The sequence below is a fragment of the Falco peregrinus genome, chromosome 1 (assembly GCF_023634155.1).
Source record: "Falco peregrinus isolate bFalPer1 chromosome 1, bFalPer1.pri, whole genome shotgun sequence".
NCBI classification, from domain to species: domain Eukaryota; kingdom Metazoa; phylum Chordata; class Aves; order Falconiformes; family Falconidae; genus Falco; species Falco peregrinus.
In genome coordinates this window covers 58,372,718-58,396,711 of record NC_073721.1, presented here as the reverse complement: position 1 = coordinate 58,396,711, position 23,994 = coordinate 58,372,718, and the positions used below count along the sequence as shown (strand labels likewise).

At 42.8% G+C, this 23,994-nt stretch overlaps 1 protein-coding gene across 1 annotated transcript in view; it reads left to right on the top strand.

The window, feature by feature from the left end:
- The window catches only part of MGA (MAX dimerization protein MGA), a 55,563-nt gene extending 32,346 nt beyond the window's left edge, over positions 1-23,217 (top strand). The window contains 9 exon segments of the mRNA XM_055813686.1: positions 178-1,874; positions 9,786-9,910; positions 11,300-11,351; positions 13,037-13,222; positions 13,891-14,002; positions 15,579-15,812; positions 16,885-17,061; positions 17,483-17,635; positions 18,667-23,217. Of these exon segments, the coding sequence (XP_055669661.1) occupies positions 178-1,874; positions 9,786-9,910; positions 11,300-11,351; positions 13,037-13,222; positions 13,891-14,002; positions 15,579-15,812; positions 16,885-17,061; positions 17,483-17,635; positions 18,667-19,967 (4,037 nt within the window). The 3' untranslated portion in view covers positions 19,968-23,217.
- The last annotated feature ends 777 nt before the right edge of the window (positions 23,218-23,994 follow it).

Genomic DNA, 23,994 nt, shown 5'->3' with positions numbered 1-23,994 from the left:
CAGCACCAGCTCTTTCACTGAGAACTTGTGGTCAAATACCTGATTACGTTGTGATGCCCGAGAATGCCAGCTACTTCTATTACACCGTCAAATACTAAAACTAAAAAACTAAAAAAACCAAAAAAAAATAAAAATTGCATTGAGGAAGTATTAGTTGATGTTCTGTTTTCCTCACAGGATCTGTTGTAGGAATCCGGTTACCTGCACCTTCTAAGCCTCCCGAGTCACCTGTGTCTCCCACTTCCTCTGTGTCTTCCACTTCTCCTGCTGCAAATCCAGCTGTACAAGCTGCAGCACCCAAGTTATCCCCTACATCCAACACAGCCACTCAAGCATCTTCTCTTCCTCCTTCAGTAACAAGTTTTGTGTCACAAGCAGGCACTCTGACTCTGAGGATCTCTCCTCCTGCTGCTAGCAGTGTGACAAATCAGACAGCCTCTGAGTCTAAAATGAACTGCAGCTCAGGTGGTCTGCCAGCTACGGCTGCTAATCTCATACCTTTACAATCTGGCAGTTTTGCTTTACTTCAGCTCCCAGGACAGAAGACTGTGCCAAACTCCATTCTGCACCATTTTGCATCTCTTCAGATGAAGAAGGATTACAGGAAAATATGCAAGAAAGAGGAGTTGGGTGCTGCTCAGCAGAAGGAAAATGAGAAGGCTTCACGCTCAGATGATGCTGAAGTTACAGAGTCTGAGGTCACAGCGTCCGATAGGAAACAAGAAGAAAACGAATTGGGAGTTAACCAGTCAAATAATGTTGAAGAGTCAGCATCTGGCACAGCCACACCTGATAGAAATTCTGTTACGTTAGAGATGGTAGAGGAGGACTCCAAGGTGCTAGAGAGTTCGTGTGATGATAGCTTTTCTTCTCAGCCTGATGTTTCTGCAGATGTCGTGTCGTCTGACCATTCGTACATCAGCGAGAAGCCAAATGATGAGGAAGAAAAAGGGGCTTCTGAGGGGCAAGAGGATTCTGTCAGTTCTGAAACTCTGGTGGAGGCTGTTTCAACTAACTCTGAAACTGTTTATGGGCCATCAGATCAGCAGCCTCCAGTTGCTCCTCAGGGTAATAATGCGCACCCACGGAGTCTTGAGAATCAGGAGACTGCACAGTTGAAGAACCACAGGAAGGAACAAATACATGACGAACAGGAAGGGAAACCAGTAAAAGAGTGGGAAGGAGATGCACGGACACAGGTGGAGGAGCACAGCCAGGCAAGTTCTGGGCAGTCACAAGGTCAGCAAGACCAAGATACGCAGCTGGAGAGCAAGGAGGAGCAGAAAGAGACTGAACTGTCTCGGAACAAAGAAGAATGCCAGGGTGATGCTGTGCAGCCAGATACGGAAAGGAAGGGGCACACGGACTGCACAGAATCAGGAAGCATAAGAGGGAGAACAGGCAGCAAGTCTGACAGCAGTCCGGCGGAAGAGCAGCAGGATAATGCTTCAGGAGGACAGCATGCCGTCAGTACCAAGGAAGGTGAAGCAGGCAGTAACAACAAAGAACAAGGTGCTTTTGATCCTCAGGAAGCAATGAAAACAGGTCATGATATTGTAACGCATGTCAACAGTTCTTGGAGCAAAATATCTAGCATTGTACCTGCCTTAGAAAATAAAAGTGAGGCAGATAACAAAGCTGATGTATCTGAGAAAAGTGACTTCCTGACACCAGAACAGAGGGCACAGGAGCCTAGGCATCACAAAAAGGGCTACGTGCCCACTGTTGATATAACTGCTGATGATATGGAAGAAGAAGAGGAGGAAGACGATGATGAGGATGAAGAGGATGAAAAAACTGATGATTCTGCTGATGAGATGCTGGATGGTGCTTCTGACTTCCCAAGTGAAGAGGAAGTAGATGTTGAAAAAGTGGTAAGCATTTTAACTATTTATGAAGGGGTTTCTGGTGTTGGGTTTTGGTTTTGTTGTTTGTTTCTTTTTTTAAATTGACCAACTAACGTGTCACAACTCATGGATTTGAAAGATCCAGTGTGATGTTTCTTTTCTGGACTTCAGATTCTTTAGAAAGTTTAGATTGGGGTTCCAAGTGGAAATGTCTTCTATTTCTTCTTAGCTGCATGCTCTTTTATAGGTAGCATTGTAGTGACCTTTTAGAAATTGTCTTTTTCAGGTAACAGGAGTTATATTGAGCAAGCTGTAATAGAACCATTGCATGTTGTCTTTCTCCGGTATTTACTTAAGCAGCTTGCTTCCTCGTAATATATGACTTACGATCCTAAAACTTAGTAGCCAGCGTAGTATTTCTGTTACTTTAAGCTCTTTCCTTCTACTTAATTTTTGTAGCCCTGAGTTAACATTTATTTCTGGAAGGAATGTTTGACACTCTGCTTAAATTCTTCTTGAAATTTAGTGGTATGTTCAAGTAGTATGTGAAAGCTGTCATTCTATATTTGATAGAAAAGCAACTGCTCCAGAAGTCACAGAATGAGGGCAAAACATTGTAGTTAGTATAATTATGTTTACATTTTAATGCTCATAGAATTTCCATCAAATTTTACCCAAAAATTAGAAGAATCCCACATGTAATTCCTTGATGTACTTTTTATATATCAATGTAACTTAAGAACCAGTGCATTGCTACTTAAAATTTATGAACTTGAGGGTTTGTGAATCAGTCAGATGGACATAAGAAATGAGATAGCTTCTTCTTGGGATGAGATAAAAGTGGAAAGACAAAGGTTAAACTGGAGAAGAATTGAAAACCAAACAAATTAATAATAGAGATTATGTTAGTGTCTTCAGGCATTTGAAAGTATATAGTTCTTTTAGACCTTTTATATTAATGTAGTCCTCTCGCAGCTGAAAACCAAATTGGACGACTTTTTCTTCTAACCATATCCAGAGTGACTCAATTAAGTGTGCAGCTCTGGCTTTTAAAGAACCTATTTAACTTCCAGAAAAATTGACTATAATCAGTTCATATTCCAGCTCCCTATGCTCAGGCAAGATGATAGCATCTCAGCTGCAGGAAGGTGAGGAAACTGAAAGCGGATGTAACTTTTTGAAGTTCTTTCAAGCTGAAAATGGAGTTGTTTGTCTTGAGCCACAGTGGCAGTTTGGCGACTCGTTTATCCTTCAATAACTTCAGCAGAGTTATCATCAAGTTTGGAGAACCACGGTTAGCCTGATGCTGGATAAACTTTCCAGGCAAGGTAGACTTGGGAATCTGTTGGTAAGGCAACAATAATGTCTAGGTCATAGAGCAGCCTGTTATTAGGGTTGATGTTTTAAAGATGTGTTTTCTTTTGTCCTGCAAAAGGATAGTGAAACGAAAAAATAATTGTTAGAGATTATAAGAATTGGAACATAATTGGAACACCTTTGTTTTGGAAGAAGCTTGCTGTGCAGGTTTTGACCAACATGGTTTGGTAAGCCATATGAGGGTTGGTCTTCCACATAAGCTCACGCAAACATGAGTAAGCTAGCTTTGGTTCTAGAGCAGTAAAGCTGAGGAATGAGACCTCGGAGGACTGTAAAAACGTGGTTTGTTGATCTGTGCTGCCTGCAAGTTAAGTTAGCATGGCAGTGCCTAATGGAGGATTCAGTTTTAAATTAAGTATGTAGGTGTTATTTTTCACTGGGATGTGCTCTTTTATCAACATAGTGCTTACAGGACAGGCTGTACTGGTGTTTGTCGGACTGTATGAAGTCAGATCATATAAACAGGCTCCTAGAGGCTGTGTATCTATTTCATTAAACCAGTGGAAACACAGAAGCAGAGCGTACACACGTGTCCACTAATACTTTTGTTTAGTGGAAATGCTAATGGCAGCTCTTTCACTACTAGTTTAAAATATGGACTGGTTTTACTTGCTCAGGAAATAGCTGTTAGAAACCCCAGAAAACTCTAGCGAGAGTCAGGATGATTGCTGCTTACATGTCATAGGTATTCCTGTTTTAGTACGTTTCCCCACACTGGTTCTCAATGCAGTAAGGACTTCATTGTTCGTAATTTTGTGTATTGATGCTGTTCAAATTACCTTCTTACCTTGTGTTAACTTTGTGTACTTGACTTAAGAGACTCATGTAGACTCTTCCTCTACTCAACAACAAGAGAGAAGCTTTGGGAGAATGGTGTCTTTGCTCTTTTGCATTTCCTACCCTGAGTTGCATCGAGAGGAGCTTAGGAGGGCTGATTGTCGTGGGTTTGGTGATAAGAGTAAAACATTGTGAGAATACCATATAGGCAAACTAATCGATATCAGGACCTGTTGTCTGAACAAATTCAAGTGTGGTGGTCTGAGATGTGATGTTAAACTCTTGATCTCCAAGGCATTATGACTGCACACAGATTTCCTCTTGAGAACGACTGCTTGGCTTGAGCTAAGTCACAGACAGTGTCTGTGAATTGTTCACGAGTGCCTGTTGGCTTAAGCCAAAACCAATGCGGGGGTTGTTCTAGTGTTAATGCTACAGATCGAGTCCCATGGTCCTGTTTAATTTACTAGGCTAAACGTAGCTTCTGTGTCTGGCAAGTTGTTTTATTTAAAATGTTGTTTAAACGTGCCTTTCAATCATTCTTTCTCTGAGCTGAATGTTAAAATGATAAGTAACTGTTATGAATTAGTACAAAATTGTAAGTTTAATAAAAAGTGGAAGTGGCGTATTTTGTGGACAATTTAAGCTGTAACAATCTGTCATATGCTCTGAGCTTTTGATACAGACCACGTGTGAAGTCTGCAGATATTCTAGCGTGGAAGGCAGATCCAGAAATGAGGCGTTTACTTGGGTAATGTCTAACAACATCCATTGTCATCTACCCTCCTTTTTTCTCGGTACTGTCACTGGGGACCCTCTGCTGTCAGGCAGTTTGCTCTTTGGGAGCCAGCAACAGGGGTACGGGTTGCCAGGAACAGACAGGTAAGTCAGAGGAGATAGCTTAGAAGCAGGCATTGAAATGCAGAGAGGGAAAAGTGTTACATCTCTGTAGCAGCTTTGGAATTTCTGTTGTAGTGTGGGATTGTTCCTCTTGTGTCTCCATTAAGGCATTTTACTTCTACAAACTTAAAGACATCTAGAAGTTTTGTAACAACAGGACCTGTGGAAAGGCTGATGCTACCTTTCCTAGAAAGGCAGGGCTTCCAGAAGAATTCTGAAAGTTTTGCACTCTGAGAAGCCCTGCTAGGCTATGAATAGGGCTCAGCCAGTGTCAGATTGGCAGTACTTACTTACATAGGAGTAGCTGTTCTTAGGCAGATATTAATTTCTGATGATCTTCACAATTGTGATACTTTTCCGGTTGTTAGCAAGTCAGAGGTAGAGAGGAAAGATTAGCCACCCCGAAGCATTTTTCCTTTTTTTGTTAAATGTAAGAATGAAAGAAGTAATGTTTTTTGTTGTACACATGTCCACATTCAGTATTTGTAAAGTTAAAACTGTGAAGTTCTTGGTGAGCAATGGAGAGTTGTTACTTCTGTATCCCTCCCACCCCCCCATCTTTCATGAATAAGATGCCATGTCTTGGGTTCTGAATGCCATTTTTCTAGTATGGTAACATGTAGAAAACATGGTACCACGAGAACATGTCTAGCTGCATAATTAATATCAACCCTTTGGTTAGCCCACTGTAACTTGTCAGCACTCAAAAGCTTTGACATGGTAGTGTTTCTACAGTAAGCTAACTTGCTGAGCTTTTTTTCTTCTCACTTTCTGGATAGTAGCATCTTTTGAACTATGCTGCGTGATGCCCTTCCCTGCAGCATAGTGATGTCCAAATGTAGTTTAGACGGAGCAGTCCTGCCCACCGAAGGAAATCAGTATCTCTTGCATGTAGAATTGCAGCAATGATACTGCATAAAACAGAAAAGCTGGAAAAAATATCCGGAGGCTTTATAGATGACCAAGGAGAGCAGGCAAAAATTAGAAGTACTCTAGGTATAAAGAAATAAAACTATGTTGTCATAAAATGTGACCTGTTAAAATGGAGTAACCCTGTACTTCTCGCAAGTAATATTTTCAACATAATGGCATGTATCTGTTCAGTAGTTCTGTAATTTAAATAGCATCTTTGAATAATTTTTGTTTAGCCAGCTTTTTCCCTCTGGCTTTATGATGCTTTTCCTTCTCTCATCAGGCCCTGGGGAGGATTAAAAAAAGGCTGTGGAAGCAGCTATGCTATGTGTTAAAACACCTGTCGTAGCTCAACAGAAGGTCTGCGTCTGGGGAGATGGTGCAATTTTGGTATCTTCCAACTTGTTTTCTTTTGCTTTCTCTTCCCTCCATTCTTACCAGTTAGTAGACTTGTTTCCAGGGTCAAGCATATGTTCTCCTCAGTAGAGGAATTTTGGAATTTCAGCAATCTGGGTCCTCTAGTGCATCATCTGGTTCACTCTGTGAACCCTGGCATACCTGTTAAGGACACTTAAGAGAATTTGGGAATTTTCAGTTGTGTTCTTGGATTTTCCTGCCTTTCTGTGACCTTGTGTGAATGGGTTAGTCTCTGCTTTTCAATGGGAAAGCTGCAGAATTGACTTAAAGACAACTTGGATGCATCTGTTCTCTTAAGAACAAAATTACTTCATTGACAAAATGCACCCAAAAAGTTGCTCCTGTTCATTGAAACTGGATCTTGATAAAGTCTGTAACAAGTAAAGCAAGTGTGAGGAGGAGTTGTTAAAAAATCACTGGCTGTTTGCCTAAGTGATATTCTTCAGGTGAGATTTTACATAGTGGAACTTAAATTTCTTAAGTTTCTGTAGGCATACAGAGCCACGCAACAGCCATGAAACAAAGCTGTGTACTGTTCAGAGACAGTGCTTGGAAGTTGCTGAAATGCAATGTAGTCTTAACTCGGGCACAATTTCAGTAGCCCCTGCATACGTGTTCTGGATCTGGACTGCCAGCAGTATTTGGTTGGACCTCACCAAGGTCCCGGGGATGTTGTGTCTTCTGACTGTCACTGTCCTGCTGTCTTGGGTAGCAGTGGTGCCATGTAGCTCCTGACCAGCCTGTCGGGTTCAAAGTGACGCACTGCTTCCTTGGTAAAGACAGTTCATTTTCTCTGTGCTGGGCCTGGTCCCAGTGCTAATGAGTCTTACTTTGTGGGAGAATATTTACGAGTTGGAACAAATACGGGTTTTATGGGCTGTCATGCACTGAAAGAAACAGTACTTCCGTAAGAACCCGCCAGTACATACTTTCAAAGTCAGGTGAGAATTTTTTACCTCCATGCTGCTCTTTATACTCGTAACGGGAACTGTTGTGGCATAATACAGATTCATAGCTGCTCTGAAGGAATGCTGCAAGAAACCCTAGAAGTTAGTAGTAGCAGAGTAACTTACCTCCTTTCCAAATAGAGAACTCGACAGAGATCAGAGCTGCTTTCCTGGGCAGGGAAGAATGCTGTCTTTAAAGTCAGCACGTGTTAAAAATACCTTTGAAAGAAAGAGCGAGATTGTTCTCTACAGCTAGTCGTCTCTCATCTAAGGTCACTCTCCTTGCTCTTCTCTTTCTTTTTCAAAAGATGTGACTTTTTACAAGCATAGGTAACATGGGAGTATGCATAGCAGCGTGAAAAGGAGTAAGGATGCTTTTCTGTTCAGATCTAGCAGCTATAGCTGATAACTTGAGCATCACTTTTCTTTGTTACAGCAGTAGTATCTTGGCACTTCATAGTACAGGAAGAGGTGTCAGTTTCTCTGCAAGTGAGTAGTTTAGAAGTTTATACCTCTTTCTACTATAGAATCTACTACCAACGCTTGGTAGAACCCCTCATGATGTGAATGGAGGGTGATGGAAGAATTTGGAATATTTGACAGTGGTTTTCCAGGGGGAGGATGCTGCATGATTTCGTTCTTTTAAAAAGAGTGGAAGATTCTGCAGGCAGTATTGCAGATGTGTGTGTATGTATGCAAGTCACTAAAATACATGCACTTTACACACACACTTTTAAAATGTATATATACCCTTTTTCATGTGTGTATATATATGTGCATACACTCACTCTATACTTTACTAAAGGCTACATTGCTACAAAGTATACGTTGTTGTAATTTAAAAAGGTTATATCCCCAGTGTAGTCTTTAGTAAAGGAAGGCAAACTTGCTTAATTTTTGAACTGATTCAGTTTTCTGTAGCCTTAGCCATACAGCCATGGGAGATGCTATGTGACACATGGTTTAAAAAATACCGATAATTTTACGTGGCAGCATGATTCACAGTGGTGGTCACTGCGTGGTGTCAGTAACTAAGGTGGCATTTTTTGTGGTGTTCAAATTTTAATTAGCCCTGCTGTGAGTTGTGGGGTTTGGGGTTGTGGGGTTTTTTTTGTTTGTTTGTTTGTTTTTTGTTTAGGAAAGGTTGTGTTTAGTCACCATGAAGAAGCCAAATCAACCCTTAGGTTGTTAAGAGATCCTGCTTCACTGTAAAAGGAAATTTATCAGCTAAGACTTACTGTCTGGTTATAAATTGGGTCCCTTTAACATAGCTGCAGATTTCACAGGTGTAAATTTCATGACAATTGGAAATGTGTATCTTAACCACTTGTTAGATATGCTTGTGTGGTGATTTAGGCTGCTTTTGTTTGTTTTTGTTATAGCCTAATCTGTGGTCAGCTGAGTAAGCCTTTCTAATCTGAGTTTCTTAAAACAGCGGTGTGAGTTGCAGATAACTTTAAATAATTGGTACCCTGAAAAGCATTTACTAGAGGCCACTTACTGATCCAGTATTGTGCATTGCTTTTTTTTCCTGTTCTGCACTTAGTGTTTTTTAACTTAAGTTTTAACTTAAACAGATTAACTGTTTGCATCAGTTTCAGGTAAGTATTCAGTTCAGAGAAGTTGATTGCAGTTCCTCAAAAAGACAGAAAAGAAGGACAAAGAGAAGGAATGAAAGACAGAAGAATAGGAGGACAAGACTGGGTTGGTTCAGGGAACTGGGTGAAATAGAGTACGGAATGGAAGTATAATTACGTTTTCTTAAGGAGGAGAGAGTTCTGCATTCTGCAAGCAGACCAAAGACTATAATATAAAAAGCTCAAAAAACCTGTAATACAAAAACATCAGCTTAATTTTTGGCTTGGGCGGGGGGGGGTGGGCGGGTGGGTGACAGAATGGGGGGTCACCTGCTACTACAAATGGCCACAAGAATATTTAACTTGTAGTTGCTACAGTACTGTAGTTATTCTCTATCTCTGTCTTCAGAGATGGTAGCAAGTTTTCTTGGTCAGGCAAGCATGGAGAAAAAGTACTCTTCAGAATATCATAAATATTTAAAATAATTATTGGGCAGCATTTTGGAAAGAGCCAAAATCATAGTCTTCATCATGTAAGCAGTTTACTGTATGACCCAAAGAAGCCTGGTTATATGATGTTCTGACTGTTGCTATCTTAGGTATGGGAGACCATTGCTAAGGAGATAACCATCTCAACCTGTGTCAAAAAAAAAAATATGTTAATTAGCAACCTGCAGTAGCAGGTTGTAAAGGCAGTTTAATCTTACTTGAAAATGGAGGCAGGAAAGCTCTGCCCTGTAGCAGCTTTTCATCTCACCCATAGTAAAAGCATAAACGACAGAGATGGTTTTGCCCTTACCACATTCATTTTGTGGAGTTGCCAGTGGGAGGAGTTCCTGGAGGTGACAGTTAAAATAACCACCTGCTTAGCACTGTTTATTTATTGGCCAGTGTAGCTGGAGATGTTGATTCTTTAATGGTTCTTAATGTTTTAATGTAATCTCTTTTGAGACTGAAGTGAAACTGTTTTGGCCTGAGCTCTATTGCTAAGTAGATACTCATTTTAAAAAACAAAACAAAAACTGTTCCAGGATGCGTGTGAATACAGTGAGGATGGCGAGCAGGTGGACATTGAGACCGTGGAGGAGCTTTCAGAGAAGATTAACATTGCCCGTCTGAAGGCCACAGCTGCTAATATCCAACCTTCCAAACAGAAGTAAGCATCCTTGGAGAGTGCAACAGTTCTGTATTTGATTGATGAGCTGGCTTTGAATGAACCCATTAAACAACAGGTTTAATGTGATGGTAAGATAAAGCAAGGCTTGTGTCAGGTCTTCCTGAGCACTGGTGCTTCCCAGTGTCTGTGAGGAGGGGGCTGTCAGAACTAAGGGTAGATTTGAGGTGTCTTAGCCTATTTTTTTTTTTTATTTGCTCTCTCCTCTTAATTAATTTGTTCATGGGGATGTATATCTTGAAATGTAAAATTATTATGAGTGAATCACCTCCCTTCCTGCAAACTGAGTATGAGCAGGGGCATCTTTGTTTAAAATGTGATTTTGCAAGCTTTGTTATTTTTGCTGGTGGACTTGTTATTTTTAGGCGGGAGCGTCATTGGCTTAATTCCTGATCCTGTAAATGAAAGCTTTGTCTTTGGGACCATTGCCCCAGCGAAGACTATATTTACATATAGTCTGCTATGGTTGGATAGCTGGGCTTTTATTTTGTTGTTCTTTTGTTGTTTTTTTTGTTTGTTTGTTTTCTGTTATTATTGCTGCCCTTCCATTTGTAATGACAAAATGCAAAGTAAAATCATGGCTTACTTGAGGTATGTAAAGATGGTCATGGCTGTTTCTCAGTTGCACCAAACAAAAGAATTCAGAATGTTGCATCCTTGGTTCTTTTTAAGAATTTTTTTTTGTAGAAACTGAAAGAATCTGTTTGGTGATGCTATATACCTCCCAGATAGTTCCGATGTTGGGGTTTTTTTCGTTCAAAGATACAGCTCAACTTTTATCTTTAGATGGTGACTTTGCTATAAATTGTGAAGGTCATTCAGTGAGAGAGAAAAACAGATGTTATGTTTTGTAAAAAGGTAATTATTTCAAATGCGTATTGTTCTTTGTTTTCTTGAAGCTCCTAAGATATGAGGAAGCTGTTATTACGTATTGGGATAGTAATGAATGTGAGGATTTTGGTTGGTTTTTCTTGGTGGGGGAGGGATTGCTCTGCTACCTGTATTGAATCTGTGTTTTTTTAAAAAAAAGAACCAAAACATAGTTTTTAAAAAACCAAAAACATTCTGCAGCTAACAGTCACAGGCTGAATTTATTCTCTTTGGCATATAATGAAATAGTTTGTCTTTTGCACTATGAGTTAATTTTACAACTTTCAGAACAGCTTGATTTTTTTTCCAGGATGATGGCATTGGAGATAGCTCACTTTGTTGGGAAAGCTCAACAGTATCCTGCTTTCATGTAGTTATACAAGGAAGAGATAATTTCAAGGGATAAAAATGAGCAATTGTAGTCGCTGTTGGAATGTAGTTAATGAGGATAGAGTGAATGAGATGAGTAGTGTTGGGAAAAACTTTTTACCTTTCTTCCAGATACCATGCTCGTAATTCTTCGGATGAAAAATTATCAGAAAAACCTACGAAGGTATATGTTTGCTCTCCTCTTTCCTTTTGGTATCACACCTCCATTTTAAAGATAAACTTTCATCTCAAGTACGACTCTGAATGCGATTTATCTACCTTCCATATGTTTATGGTTCAATGCAAGAAACTGAATGTGTGTATGGGGGGAAGGGGCTCGGTCCAAATCTCTTTAAAGAAAAAGGACAGCTGCTGGCATCGGTGGGTTTCAGATGCAGCTTTATGTATGGGAGGAGTATCTGCCTTTTATTAGTATGTTTGCTTAGGTTTTGTGTTCTTGGCATAAATAATTGTTATAGCACACAAAATAATGAACAACTGAGAAATGTTTTCATGTGTAGAAGACGACAGTATGTAGGATTATGTAGCACAGCACTGGGCGAAGGATTTCTGAAGACAGTAGTTTAAATAATACGTATTTAGGCAAGTTACGGATAATGCAGAATCCTCTCAAACCAAAACTCACTGCAGTCCTTCTGAAGCTTATGCCGTATTTTAGGGTGGCTTTGAAGCCAGTTTCACCAACTGTCCATGGTCATGTCCGTGCTGTACTAGATGTCAGATGTAGAGCTATCTGCTGGGGTGGGGCTCTGAGGTGGGCTGTGAGCCTGGTGTTTGTCCTGTACGTTAGAGCAGGCTGGTACGTATGCCTTTGCTTGAGATGGTTCCAGGGTGCTCTGCCTGCCTTGCCTTCTCCACGTACTCTTCTCTCTGCCCTGGAATTTACGGCATGGGGCCCTGCCTGGGGAGGAGCCGAGTGGCCAGTGCAGGAGCAGATGCGTTGCAGCCTTACTGCAGCCTTACTGTGCTCAGTCTGCCTTTGGGGGCAAAGTGGATGTCAGGAGCCGGGTTTCGGGAGGGTCGGCTCAGAAATACCATCACTGGACGTGAGGAGCCTTTCCACTGATTCACTGGGGTTTGGAGCAGACCTAAAATGATGTTAAAAAGCCTGCGTTAATGCTACTCTTGAAATACTACTTCATCATAAAATAAATAGCATAGTTGTACCAAACCTGTAAAAGTAACGATGAAATAACAAACCTTCAAATCTGTAGAGATCAGTAATTATGCTTATTGCCTGTCAACCCTTTTCGAAGCTTAAGCAAATTCAAAATCAGAGCCTGTCTTGTGACACTTTCTGTTTCTTGGTAGGTGTCTGGGGTCATAAGTTCGATTCCAATCTTTCACATTCTTACCTACAATGTCTCTTGGCCCCAACCCATATGTACCCATGAAACGAAATAGAAATCAGACTAGTTTCACTCTAGGGAAAAATTCAGGTGTCTGATATTTGATGTGATTGTTTCATTCATTAGTGGACTTCTTTGACAGGCAGACAACAAAAAAAATTTGGGCTCAAATGTGCGTGATTTTGCTGTAATCCTGTGGTTTAACTAAGTAGCCTTGTATTGCCAAAAAAAAAAATAAATGCTTATGAGTAGAAGGGACCGCTCATGATCTTTTCTTTTAGGGTTGATGCGATTATGTTGGTCATTTCTTGTTGGTCAGCATTTCATGCTTATTGCGTGCGCTTCTGACGCTGAACTTCCATGAAGCCATACTAGCAGAGTAGCATGATACGAGATCTTCAGGTGTAAATCAGCCCTGTAAATGAGGCATGCCTTTGAATGTTGTTTGCTGTGACATTACCCTTTTTATTTAAACTGGTCAATACGGTTACTTCTCCAGCAGAAACGTCAACTCTGGCACAGAAAGCTGAAGACTGAGGCAGAAGCCTTTGCTCATTACCGCCAGACACACACAGCAAATGAACGCCGGCGTCGTAATGAAATGAGAGATCTCTTTGAGAAGCTGAAGAGAACTCTGGGGTTGCACAACCTTCCCAAGGTCTCCAAATGCTACATTCTCAAGCAAGTAAGTATTTTGACGCTTAAGTGAGGATGAGAATCGTTAACTCTGGTCAGAGTAATTAAGCTAGTATGGACTCCTTGAGCTGAGTCCGAGTGATACTGTGAACAGTGAACTTCTGTCACCTTTACAGGACTCGCCAGAAGAAAACGCTATCTGAAAGCGTTTGTATTCCTAAAAACTTAATGATACAGATGCCTTATTTTGGATTAACCCTCTCCTTGTTGTGTTCTTTATGAGTTTAACCATGGAAGGTTATGTCTTAATTCCTTGGCAGCGTAGTGTGTACATCAGGCAATTTTGAAATTCATTGAGGACTTCACTTTTTTTGATGCAGAAGATAGCATTCGATTATTATACTGACACTGAAGTCTTAGTTGTAAAGATGTAAATGACAGAAAACAAAATGTAAGTTGTAGGTACATAATTAGGTTTATCAGCTGTACCTTGAAATTGTGGGATAAAAGTTAGGGTTTTTTCTTTAAAAAGGATGAACAAGTTTATCGCTTTTCAGCTTGCATTTAGGTAAAGCTGGCATTACATGGTACTTAATGAGTCCTGGTTTCTCAAGGTGATGAAAATGTCTAAATTCTGTCAAGGTTTCTGGGAAGGAAAATTATTTTATTATTTTGGGTATCATTGGTTTATAAATCAGTTCCCTGACACTTTTCTAGGCCTATGAAGAAATCCAAGGATTGACTGATCAGGCAGATAAATTTATTGGACAGAAGAACTTACTGACACGCAAACAAGATGTTTTGATTCGAAAAGTATCCACGCTTTCAGGTGAGACTCTTTTTGGGTGCAGACTAGCTGGAATAATGAAAGAAAGGGCTTTTAAGAGTCAGGGTGTGTGGAGTAATCCTCTGTGGATCCAGGTGAGTCATTAGTTCACGTAAATCATAGACTGGATGCCAAACAGACCTGCTAAGCTCTGACTCACCGATACACTTATGCTGATGAGAGCTGCTTGTGTCTTCCTTTGTGCCTGAAGGAAGGGCAGCATGACCTGTGCTGCGAGCGCGGGCTTGGGTTCCTGCGCGCTGCCTGTGCTCTGGGGGGAAGGCGCCCCGTTCTCTCATCGGTCACGTCCTGAAACCGCGCTGCTCGGTGCTTGGCGAGTGTACACCACTGGTTCTGAGCAGTGCCGAGACCTCTGCCTGCCTTTGTCAGCTTTGCAAGTAACTGTTCTGCTTCTCTGAGAACGGGTGCTGTAGCGGTGTCTATAAGGCAGCAGCCCTGGCTGTAGAAGGAGAGTGCAGCGTGCTTGGAGCTGCAGCTCACCTGGGCATCTCCAGACAAAGCCGTGTTCATTGTGTTTGTTGTGTCTTCCTGTTGGTTTGGAGGTGCCGGAAAGCTGTGACTTGTGTTCAGCCAGTGCCAAAATGTGTGTGAGCAAACAAAACATTTGACTGTTCCTGTAATCTTCTTACTGTCTGGGGATAGAAACAGGAGGCTACCTGTAAAGTAGAAATAAATGCAAGACACTTGCATCGTGTGCATTTATGTGAATCAGCTCATGTGTATTTTAGGTACTTGTTAAAAAAAAATCTAAAAAAAAAAAATAATCAAGAAGTGTTTTTAATAATCCTTACTCTTAATCCAGAAGTGTGTGATAGGCCTCTTGGGCAGGGAGTGAAAGCAGGCAACTTCACAAATTTTTCTGATCTTTCGAATTCATAGTGAAGTACCTCAAAACTAATGAGGAAAAAAATTCCATTCAGGAGAGCTAGTTAATTACAGACTTAATTAAAGATAGACCATGATGTTAGAACATAAATACTAAGCAGGAAACAAGCCAGTATAGTTATTTCAACTTCAATCGTACTAAATTGTGTGCATCTGCAGAAAACGTTTATAAAATACTCGTTTGCTCAAGGTTACAATTTTCACGTCAATGCTAAACTGTACGTGAGTTTACCTCTAAATGCCGTTTGAGTAACAGGGCCCATCAATCCCAAGAAATTTCGTACCAGGTGAGGGTAGCATTTTGTCTGGCAGTTACACTTGTATCATTAGGAGAGCCCCGAGGGGTTTTTCACAGCTGTGGTTACTTTCAAACAGTACTTGTTCAGCGAGGGCTAGTGCTTGTCCAAGCTGGTTTCTGCTCATCAAAGTTGAAGATAAATTTTAACATGTATGGATGTTTCTGAAGGAAAAAAAAAACCCACCTTGTAATAAATAGCTAATGACTTCCTTTTGTTGTTAAGCAAGCTGTTTACTTGGTGGGGGTGGGGTTATCTCTTGTATAGTAGTTGAATGTTGTCAGCGTAATAGATTTTTAGTTCTGCCTTAAGCTCTTCAGTTCCAGAAGGAGAGTTTGAAGATACGGGGTTTTTTACATTTATTAATTTTTACATAGGGAAGACAGAAGAGGTTGTCCTGAAGAAGCTAGAATACATTTATGCCAAACAAAAAGCAGTAGAAGCACAAAAAAAGAAGAAACAAGCTGAGCCGGAGGAATCTGTTGTAACCTCAACTGCTAGCGCACAGCAAGAAGGATCTTCTGCTCCCTCCAGAGAGCTGGCCCAAATGACTATGACAAATAGGAGAGGCAAGCCACTGATACTCGCCAGGAAAGGAGCCCATGCCACAGGTGGGCTAAAAGCAATGCACGTTTCGCGTAAAGGGGAGACAGACGATGAAGCAGCACCCCGTGGGAGAGCAAAATGCTCTGGCCTGCTTGTGCAGGCAGCTTCGTTCTTGAAGCAGAATTGAGGACTGGACCGGGAAGTGCCCATCCAGTAGGTGTGGGAACAATTTGTTCTCGGGAAGGGGGAGACCAGCACTGCTGAGACCTTCAAACGAACGGGACTTTTGAGTCCCAGAACGATGGGAAGAAAATTCCCGTGAAGTTGTCCTTTTGGTCTCATGCAGTTTCGCTGCAGTAATTTCTGAGAACCACAGGTGGTTCTTTGCTGACTCAAAACCTGAAGCCCAGCCCCCAGAATACTGGAGCTGCTAGATTCTGTTTTTAAAACATCGCTCCCCAAACAATCTTAGCTGTCAGAGTGCTGAAAGACTGGCTTTTAAATTAAATGCCAGAATTTTCAGACACTTGAGAAGTTTTCTGGAGCCAAGAACTTGTGCAGAAGTATTTGGCATTATGGAGACTTTCATACCATAAATGTAGGAAGGAACAAAAAGCATGGCAGAAATCTAGACTTTCACGGTAGTACTGCTGTAATACTCTTAAGGATCTGGTGATGCTTCTTATTTTGGTGATAATAAATAACTTCGCTTGAAGTGGTCTTGGGCTTTTATAAACAACCGGTTATTCGGGTTTCCCAAGCCTCACTTTTGTCCAGTCCTGGGGAAGTCTGGCATCAGAATGTGAATGTGGCATGGGAGCTTCCTTTCTTTGGACTGAACAATTAATACCCTTATGTAACTTCAGCAGGACTGCTCTGATGGTTGATCAGGGTGATGCTCTGGAGAGCTAGGGTTGTTACACTGCACAAAGAGACGGTACAGGCTGGCTCTAGCTGTGTAGGTGAGGTTCCTGAAGCCTGCACGGCTTCCGTAGCAGCTTTCTATTCTAGGGCTTGTAAACCTTCTAGCTGGAGTGCCTTCCACAGCTGTACTTACCCCTGGGTCGCAGGACGCTGTTTGCCGTCAGGGGTGCTGTGCCAGAATAAACTACTGATGTACGTATTTCTTTTTTGCAGAGGACACCCCATCCTCTCTCACGCTGACTGCTGCAAGCCTGGTGATGACGCCGCAGGGGCAGGTGCTCACCCTGAAGAGCCCGCTGGTCCCGGGGCAGGTAGCAGCTGTGCCTTCCACGCTGCTGCAAGCCGAGTTAAAGCCTCGCACCGTCAGTACTGCCATGACAGCACAACCAGGTATGATCACACGAGAACATGTTAATGGAAGCCAGTACAATGCTTTTCATAGATGTGCATGGCAGTTTACAGAGTAGCATGTTATTTAATCTTTGATGTAGTTTTTGGGGTTTTTTTTACAACTTAACTGGCTGAGGTAGAACCTGGCTGTGGTAAGAGAGCTGTGATATTATTAACTCTGAACTGTCATTTATCAACAGGTAAGTCAAGTCTATTAAATTTTCACTAATCCCAAATTAGGGAAACATAGGGAAGATTTCTTAATCACCTAACCAATCTATATTTCTCTTTTTTTACCACTTCCAGACGCTATTGCAGTGTAAAGAATTGCCTAGGCAAGGCTCTTATTTTCCAGGCTTAACTGAGTATCTGAAAGGCTCTTGTTTCCACCTCACCCCCCCTTCCCCTTTTCTTGGATAAGGTATTGCTTCTGTGATGATTCAGCTCCCAGGATCAACAGTTCCTGTCCAAGTAAAAGGAATCCTTACTAACTCTACCATTCCCATTACACTGTCAACTGTTGCTGGAAACCCAGTGCCCTCAACAGTAGTGTCAGCCACAGAGCCCCATTCAGGTAGGCTCTCTGATTTTATGGATCTTTCTGCTTGCATGCAGGGAACATTATCCTTGCAAAAATGAAGGTAAACTGTTTTCTCACTAGGCAGCGATGATAGGTATTATTGTCTGGGTAGCCAAAGCAAATGCTCTGAACAGTTTAGAGGGGCCCCTAGGGGATTACAGATGAGTAATTTAACTTTTTAACTTCACTTCACTTCACTGAGCCTCTTTGCCCTTAGCAAAATCAGAGCGAGCGGGGACTGGGACGTGTCTGCGGCGTGATGTGTCCTGCTGGGGAAGCCGCGGTTCGCAGCGGTGCTGGGCTGTTGAAAATAGTTGCCGGTTAGGGCCAGGCTCCCCCTGCGGCACGGCCCCTCGCCAGCTCTGCTGCCCTCGGAGGAGATGTCCTCTCACACCGAGCACCTACCTTGCTGGCTCTGGGCGCAGGGTGGTTCCTGGCAGTCGGGTGCTGCTTGCTGTCAGCTGCCTTCAAAGCAAGCCACTTGCTTTCTGCTTCGTTGTAGTCATTTGGTCATCACGGAAAAGGAAATTTTGCTGCGGGTTTGGGGCTGGGCAAAATCCGTGTGCTGCAAATAGGAAACTGTGTGGAGGCAAAAAGTAATGGCGTAGTCTCTGAAGTGCCTCTGTAGGATTGCGCACAAAACCGGTATCGCAAAATGTGAGCGTAAAAGTAAAGCGTAAAAAACCAAACAGTAAGGGAGAAAATAGTGTTTGTCTGACTTCCTTGTGTGTCCCCAGCTGCATTGTAGGCGTTACAGTTAGCGGCATTTGTGCCTGCCTGCTGGAGGGGGGACGGGGCGGGTGGCTCTGGGGTGGCGGCTGTGGAGCTTGCTCTTGTTCTGCAAGTTGAACGTTAAGCTGTTAGTGTTTTAAGGCTTCACTTGACCAAAACTGTGTAAGCAGTTTAAATTGTGAATAGCAGCTTATGTGAGGAAGACCTGAAAGTGTGAGCAAATAATATTTAATTAGGAATTACCTTGCAGTTAACGTGGATCCTGACAGACGCTGCTTTGTTTGGTTTTGCAGAAAGCGAAGATTCCTTCATGATGCCCAAGATTGTTAACGTAACATCGCTGGCTGGTGAGGGAAGCATGAGTCTAAACCTGAACAGAAGCAAAAATTCTAATGTAACAACAGCTGCAGGTACTCAGGCTTGCGAGAAATCCTTGGCTGTAACACCCCTTGAAAGTAGAAAGAGCGGTAGTGTCCTTTCAGAAGAAAAAGCCAAACCATGTGCTGGAGACAGCGGCGGAGATGGAAGAAATACCACAGGCCCCACAAAAGTTTTATTTGAAAATAAAGATGCCTTTCCACAGCTCCGGAACGTGTCATCCACAAAGGAACCTCCAGAGTCCTTTGGCAAAAAGCTCTGCATCGGTGACTTTGTAGGAAGCCAAGCCAGGAAGAAGGACGGTGACTCCGCAGGGGAAAGATTAAAATCTAAAGAACTGCCGTTCCGCAAGCTGCAGATCAAGGATTCCCGGATAGAAGTGGAACTGAGGAAAGTAGCATCCGCAATGGAGGAAGCAGAACTGGATCCAAGTGAGTTACTGAGCAGCATCGAGGAGAGCGATGACACCGATGAAACCCTCACGTCACTGCTCAATGAGATTGCCTTCCTCAACCAGCAGCTGAACGACGATGCTTCAGCCATGTCGGAACTGCCCAGCACCCTCAACTCGGAATTCTCTCATGAGGATGCAGAGGCTCGTCGGGGGGCAGCCAGTGATCTCGGTGCTGCAGATGGGTCTGCCTTCCAATTTGGCCATCTGGGAGGCAGTTTTAAGGACCTTTCTGAAGTTTCAGAGGGTGGTGGCTCTATAAGTCCCCTCTTGCTGCACCTGGCAGATGATGACCTTACTGACGGGGACAAGAACTCTGGGGAGCCTTCATCTGAAGCAGACGTTTTAAAGATAGTAATAGGTACCGAAATGAAGGATCCGCTTCCCAGCCTGTCCATAACCAGTGGCGGGAATGGCAAAACCGTCACGACCTTGGCAGAGGCCAGTAACGTGACTCCACCGGTTTTGCAGATGAAGACGAACCCAGAAGCCGGTAGTGCTGACGCGTTGTGGAGGCCCATGCCCAAGCTGGCGCCGCTTGGATTGAAAGTGGCAACTCTGCCAGTGGACTCGGAAGGGCAGAGTAATAAAGTGATGCCCTTGTTGGCGCCTGTAGTTGCAAAATTGGCACCCAGTGGGGCAAAAACTTCGTTATCCACAACTGTTCAAGACGGACAGGATAACAAAGTGATGCCCATGTTAGCACCTGTGGTTACGAAACTGAATACTGCTGGGACCTTGCCTTCAAATTCAGCAAGCAAATAAAGGCATCTATTTTTTATCAGAGACTGGAATGGAGATGTGGAGCGGTGTTGGAGTTCGGCAGCCTCCCTTGTCTGCAGCGCTCGTTTTCTGTATGGCATCGGCACTCTGTTCATCTGAGGGCAGGCCCCAGCTTGAGAAATAAGTGCTGTGAAACTTTATGCATTTTTACCTCACGGTTGTATTCTGGGTGTTCTCATTCCCCTTCACAAAACAAAGATGGTCCTTAACCATTGCTGGGCACTGGTATCCTTCCAAAATTGGGTCCTTCACACAAATAGTTTGTCAAAGGACTGAGAAATCTGGGCTGTTGAAAGAGACACACACACACATCCCCGCAGGGAGGCAGCTGTCTTGTTTGGGGGGGAAAATCTGAATTACTTGTTTTTGTACCAGGCAAATTATCTATGCAGAAATGGGATTGTTCACATTCGCTGGTTTTAGTGTTTGCAGAACATGATGAATGTGCAGAAATGAGACTGCGGTTACGCTCAAACTTGTTACCTAGAGCAGCAGGAGGGAAACCTGAGACTGTGCAGAGGGCTGCAGTGGAAAGGTTTTGTTCTTTGGTGCTAGATAGTTCTCTGGCAGAGACTCTCTTTAGGAGCTTATGCACAGAAGATTTTAATAAACATCTATAACTCACTACATGGGAATCCCGTTTCCCAGTGTAATTAGAAGTAGGGCAGTATGTTAACTTTAATAAAACTACTAAAAAGAACCCTCACTGTCACCTCCTGCCCCTATACGAATACTCCCTCCTTTGATGCATAGGAAGGAAAAATCACAAGGAGCAGAAGCAGATTTGGGCACCCTGTTGCTATGTCTTTAAATACATTGCTGAAATAGCTTGAGTGTTTTCCCAGTTCTTGTTTTCTTTCCTCCTGTCGTTCTCCGAGATGTATTCGGTGGCTAGGAATGTTCATAGGAAGAAGCGTTGCTTTGTAAAAGTACAGAACACTTTCAGCTTTCAGGACTGTTGTAGCCTAGTGTGAATGAGCGAGGTGTATATGTGAATGTACATATGAAAATATGTGAATATCTTTCCAAACCTTCCATTTCTTTATAAATTCAGGAAAGGTACTCAGAGGTTTCTCACTGCATTTGCACAAGTTGTGTATAGCAAAAAAAGTCAACAAAAATGCTCATTACCAGGGAAATAGGGCAGTATTGAATCACAAGATGTATTTTTTATTCTTCTCTGCCACTGCTTACTCAATAACCTGTAGATACTCTTCACCGTTCAGCTGTTGGATGTGAAGGGCCTGCAGACTGTAAAGATATTTATATTTTTGTACACAACTTTTGTTTTCATAGTTTTCTTGAGAAATTAAATTTTCAGCCTAGGAGAGATGATTTGTTAATGAGTGTATACACAATCTTTTTCCTATCGAGTTTGTAAATATGATTTATGGTGCGCTTGAGGGGCTTCTTAACTGCTCCGAAAAGGTAAAACACGTCGCCATGAAAATGACATAGAATTTGGTGGGTGGTGCATTTCGATTTATGTTAGGAATGTAATCCCCTGTCTTACTGTTCCAGCAATGGCAGCTGGGTGCCCACCCCCCACCCCCCAGATCCCTCATCTCTGGCAGTAACGCAGGAATTTGCTCTCTCCAGCGCGGAGGCTGCGCGGGTGTTGCGAGGGGTGTTCTGCCACGCGGGGGGAGCAGCGTTTGTGCGCAGCACGGCTGCGCGGCCTGTTCAGTGAGCCGCGTGTTCTGGGTCTGTCTGGGTGGGATCCGTCAGGGGATACACACACCTGGGGTGTTTCCTCGTCTGTTTTATGATACCGTGCTGCAGAGGGGAGAAGCCCTTCAAGCTGGGTTTGCGTACAGTTACTCCAGAGCCCACGTCAAAAAGGTTCCTCACCTGGCCATTCTGAATGGCGTGTTTTAAAGCAGTCGTGTTCATTGCCTTTTGCGTATTTACTGGTTTAATATTTGATGCAAGTCCTCCATTCGTGATTTGGAAAAGGGGAGTACAGGTCACCATGAGTGTCCTGCAGGGTCGTATGGTTGTCAGTGAATGCCTTAGAAAAAGGAATTCACAACATGAATCAAGTATTTAGACATGCGTGGCTTATTATCAAAGAATTTTAACCTTATCTTAAACCAGTGGAAATCTGGAGTAACTGAACGAGTTTAGTAGCACTGCATCAGATTTAAATTCATTTATCTGGGAAATCTGGTTCTGAGCATTTCTGATAGGCTGAAGTTGCTCATTTTAATACCTACGGCCCCGTGTTCGACCAGTAGATTGTGTTCCTCCTACGTGTGAAACAGCAGCCGGAACGGTGCTGCGATGCTGTTCAGATTCCTAATCCCTGACCTTTCTTTCTGCACCTCATCCTTCTGTGGTTCCAAATGGCTGATTTTAAGTACGGAATTGTGCGCTAATCGTACCTGAGTAGCTTTTTTAAAGAAGCACGTGTGCTTTGCATACTTTGTGGGACAGAGGAAGCGCTGTAACGTGAAAACCATTCGAACATTATCTAAAATAAATGCTGTACTTTTGAGTATTTGCCCATTATCAAGGTAGTGGAAAATGCCTGGATGTGTTTACTGTTTGGCACTGGGCAGTGAAGAATTTGACTGCAGTAGAAACGTACTGTGTAACGCTGGCAGCAAAAACGTTTGGTTCCTGAATGTGATTACTGAATTAACTACGAACAGACACCACATTTGGCCGCAAAAAGCGGTAGTTGGTGCGGTTCTGGGAGGGGTCTGTGATGGGTTCTGCCAGGCAACAAAGCGCGTTTGAAATGGTCCTCGTCTTTGCTCCCCTTGTTCCACCGTCTCATGTCCGCAGCTTGATTTTTTTGCTTTGAGTTTAAACGCTGACTCCTTTTTCGCTCCTCCCTCAAGCTCCCACTGGTGTTGAACATACTTTTCAAAAAATACCTATGCTGTCTTTTGAGGCAATAATGCGAGAGTGTGACGTGTAATGAGAAGACTTTAGAATGAGGAGAAGAAAGGAAACCCCTGCAAGGCGCACGTTTTCACTAGACCAAGAGACCCGGAGATTTTCTTTGTTTTTTACACATCTGTAAATAGACTGGAATGTTTTTAAGAATATAATGAAATGTCAGATTTAGCTTTTTTCCTTTTATATATTAAAATATATCTTTCCCTCTTTTCTGCTTTTGAAAAATTGATATTTTTGTAGAAATCTTAACAGTACAGGACTCAAATAACTATATGTGAGGGACAAAGTGTAAAACTAAAATAAACCAACTGAGGTCGACTAGAAACTGGCTTTGCAAGTTTATTACAGGGAGGGAGAGGGCGCAGAAGTGGCGCGGTGGTGTGCTGCCGGTGACACGTGGCATTGGACCTGAGCGAGTGACACACGCCTGTGCTCTGAGGCAGAAGTCTTGGCAAGGCAGGCATCTGGGGGTTGGTTCGAGGCATCGGGACCGCAGGGAGGAGATTTCTCTTGTCAGTCCTGAGCCGGACGCAGGAAACGTTACCTGCTGTAAGAAGGGATTGTGGCTGCGAAATGCAGAACAGGTACCAAAGGGGCTTTGTTTTCACCAAAGCGCATCCTGAGCACGCAGCCAGGGCGGTTAACATCCCGTCGTGGCCTAACAAGAAAAAAACCGATGGCTGAAGACTAAGCCCACATAAAATCGGCCCGCATAAAATCGCTCTCCACCCTCCCTGCCCCAACCCCAACTTAGGTTAATCCTTTGTATCGTTCCCTTCCGCGGGGCTGTACGCACAGCTGCTAGGGGAGCAGGTCTGAGGATCTGTTGCCCAGTGAAGTGTCAGAGGAGATGCTTTTTTTAGAAGAAACAGATAAAATGCCTGTAACAACTCGCCTACCTATTGCTTCTGTACCCATTAAATGGAAGATAACACACTTGCTATGTGGTTTTTGATTTGTTTGGGGTTTTCTTATGTTGTCTACAGATGAGCCAAGGTCGACTTGCAGAGCTGGGAAAAGAAAATACAATGAGAAAGTTACACACGAGGGTAAGTGATGGGCTGGAAAGGAGGTGTTGCAGAATTATCTGTTTTATTTTAAG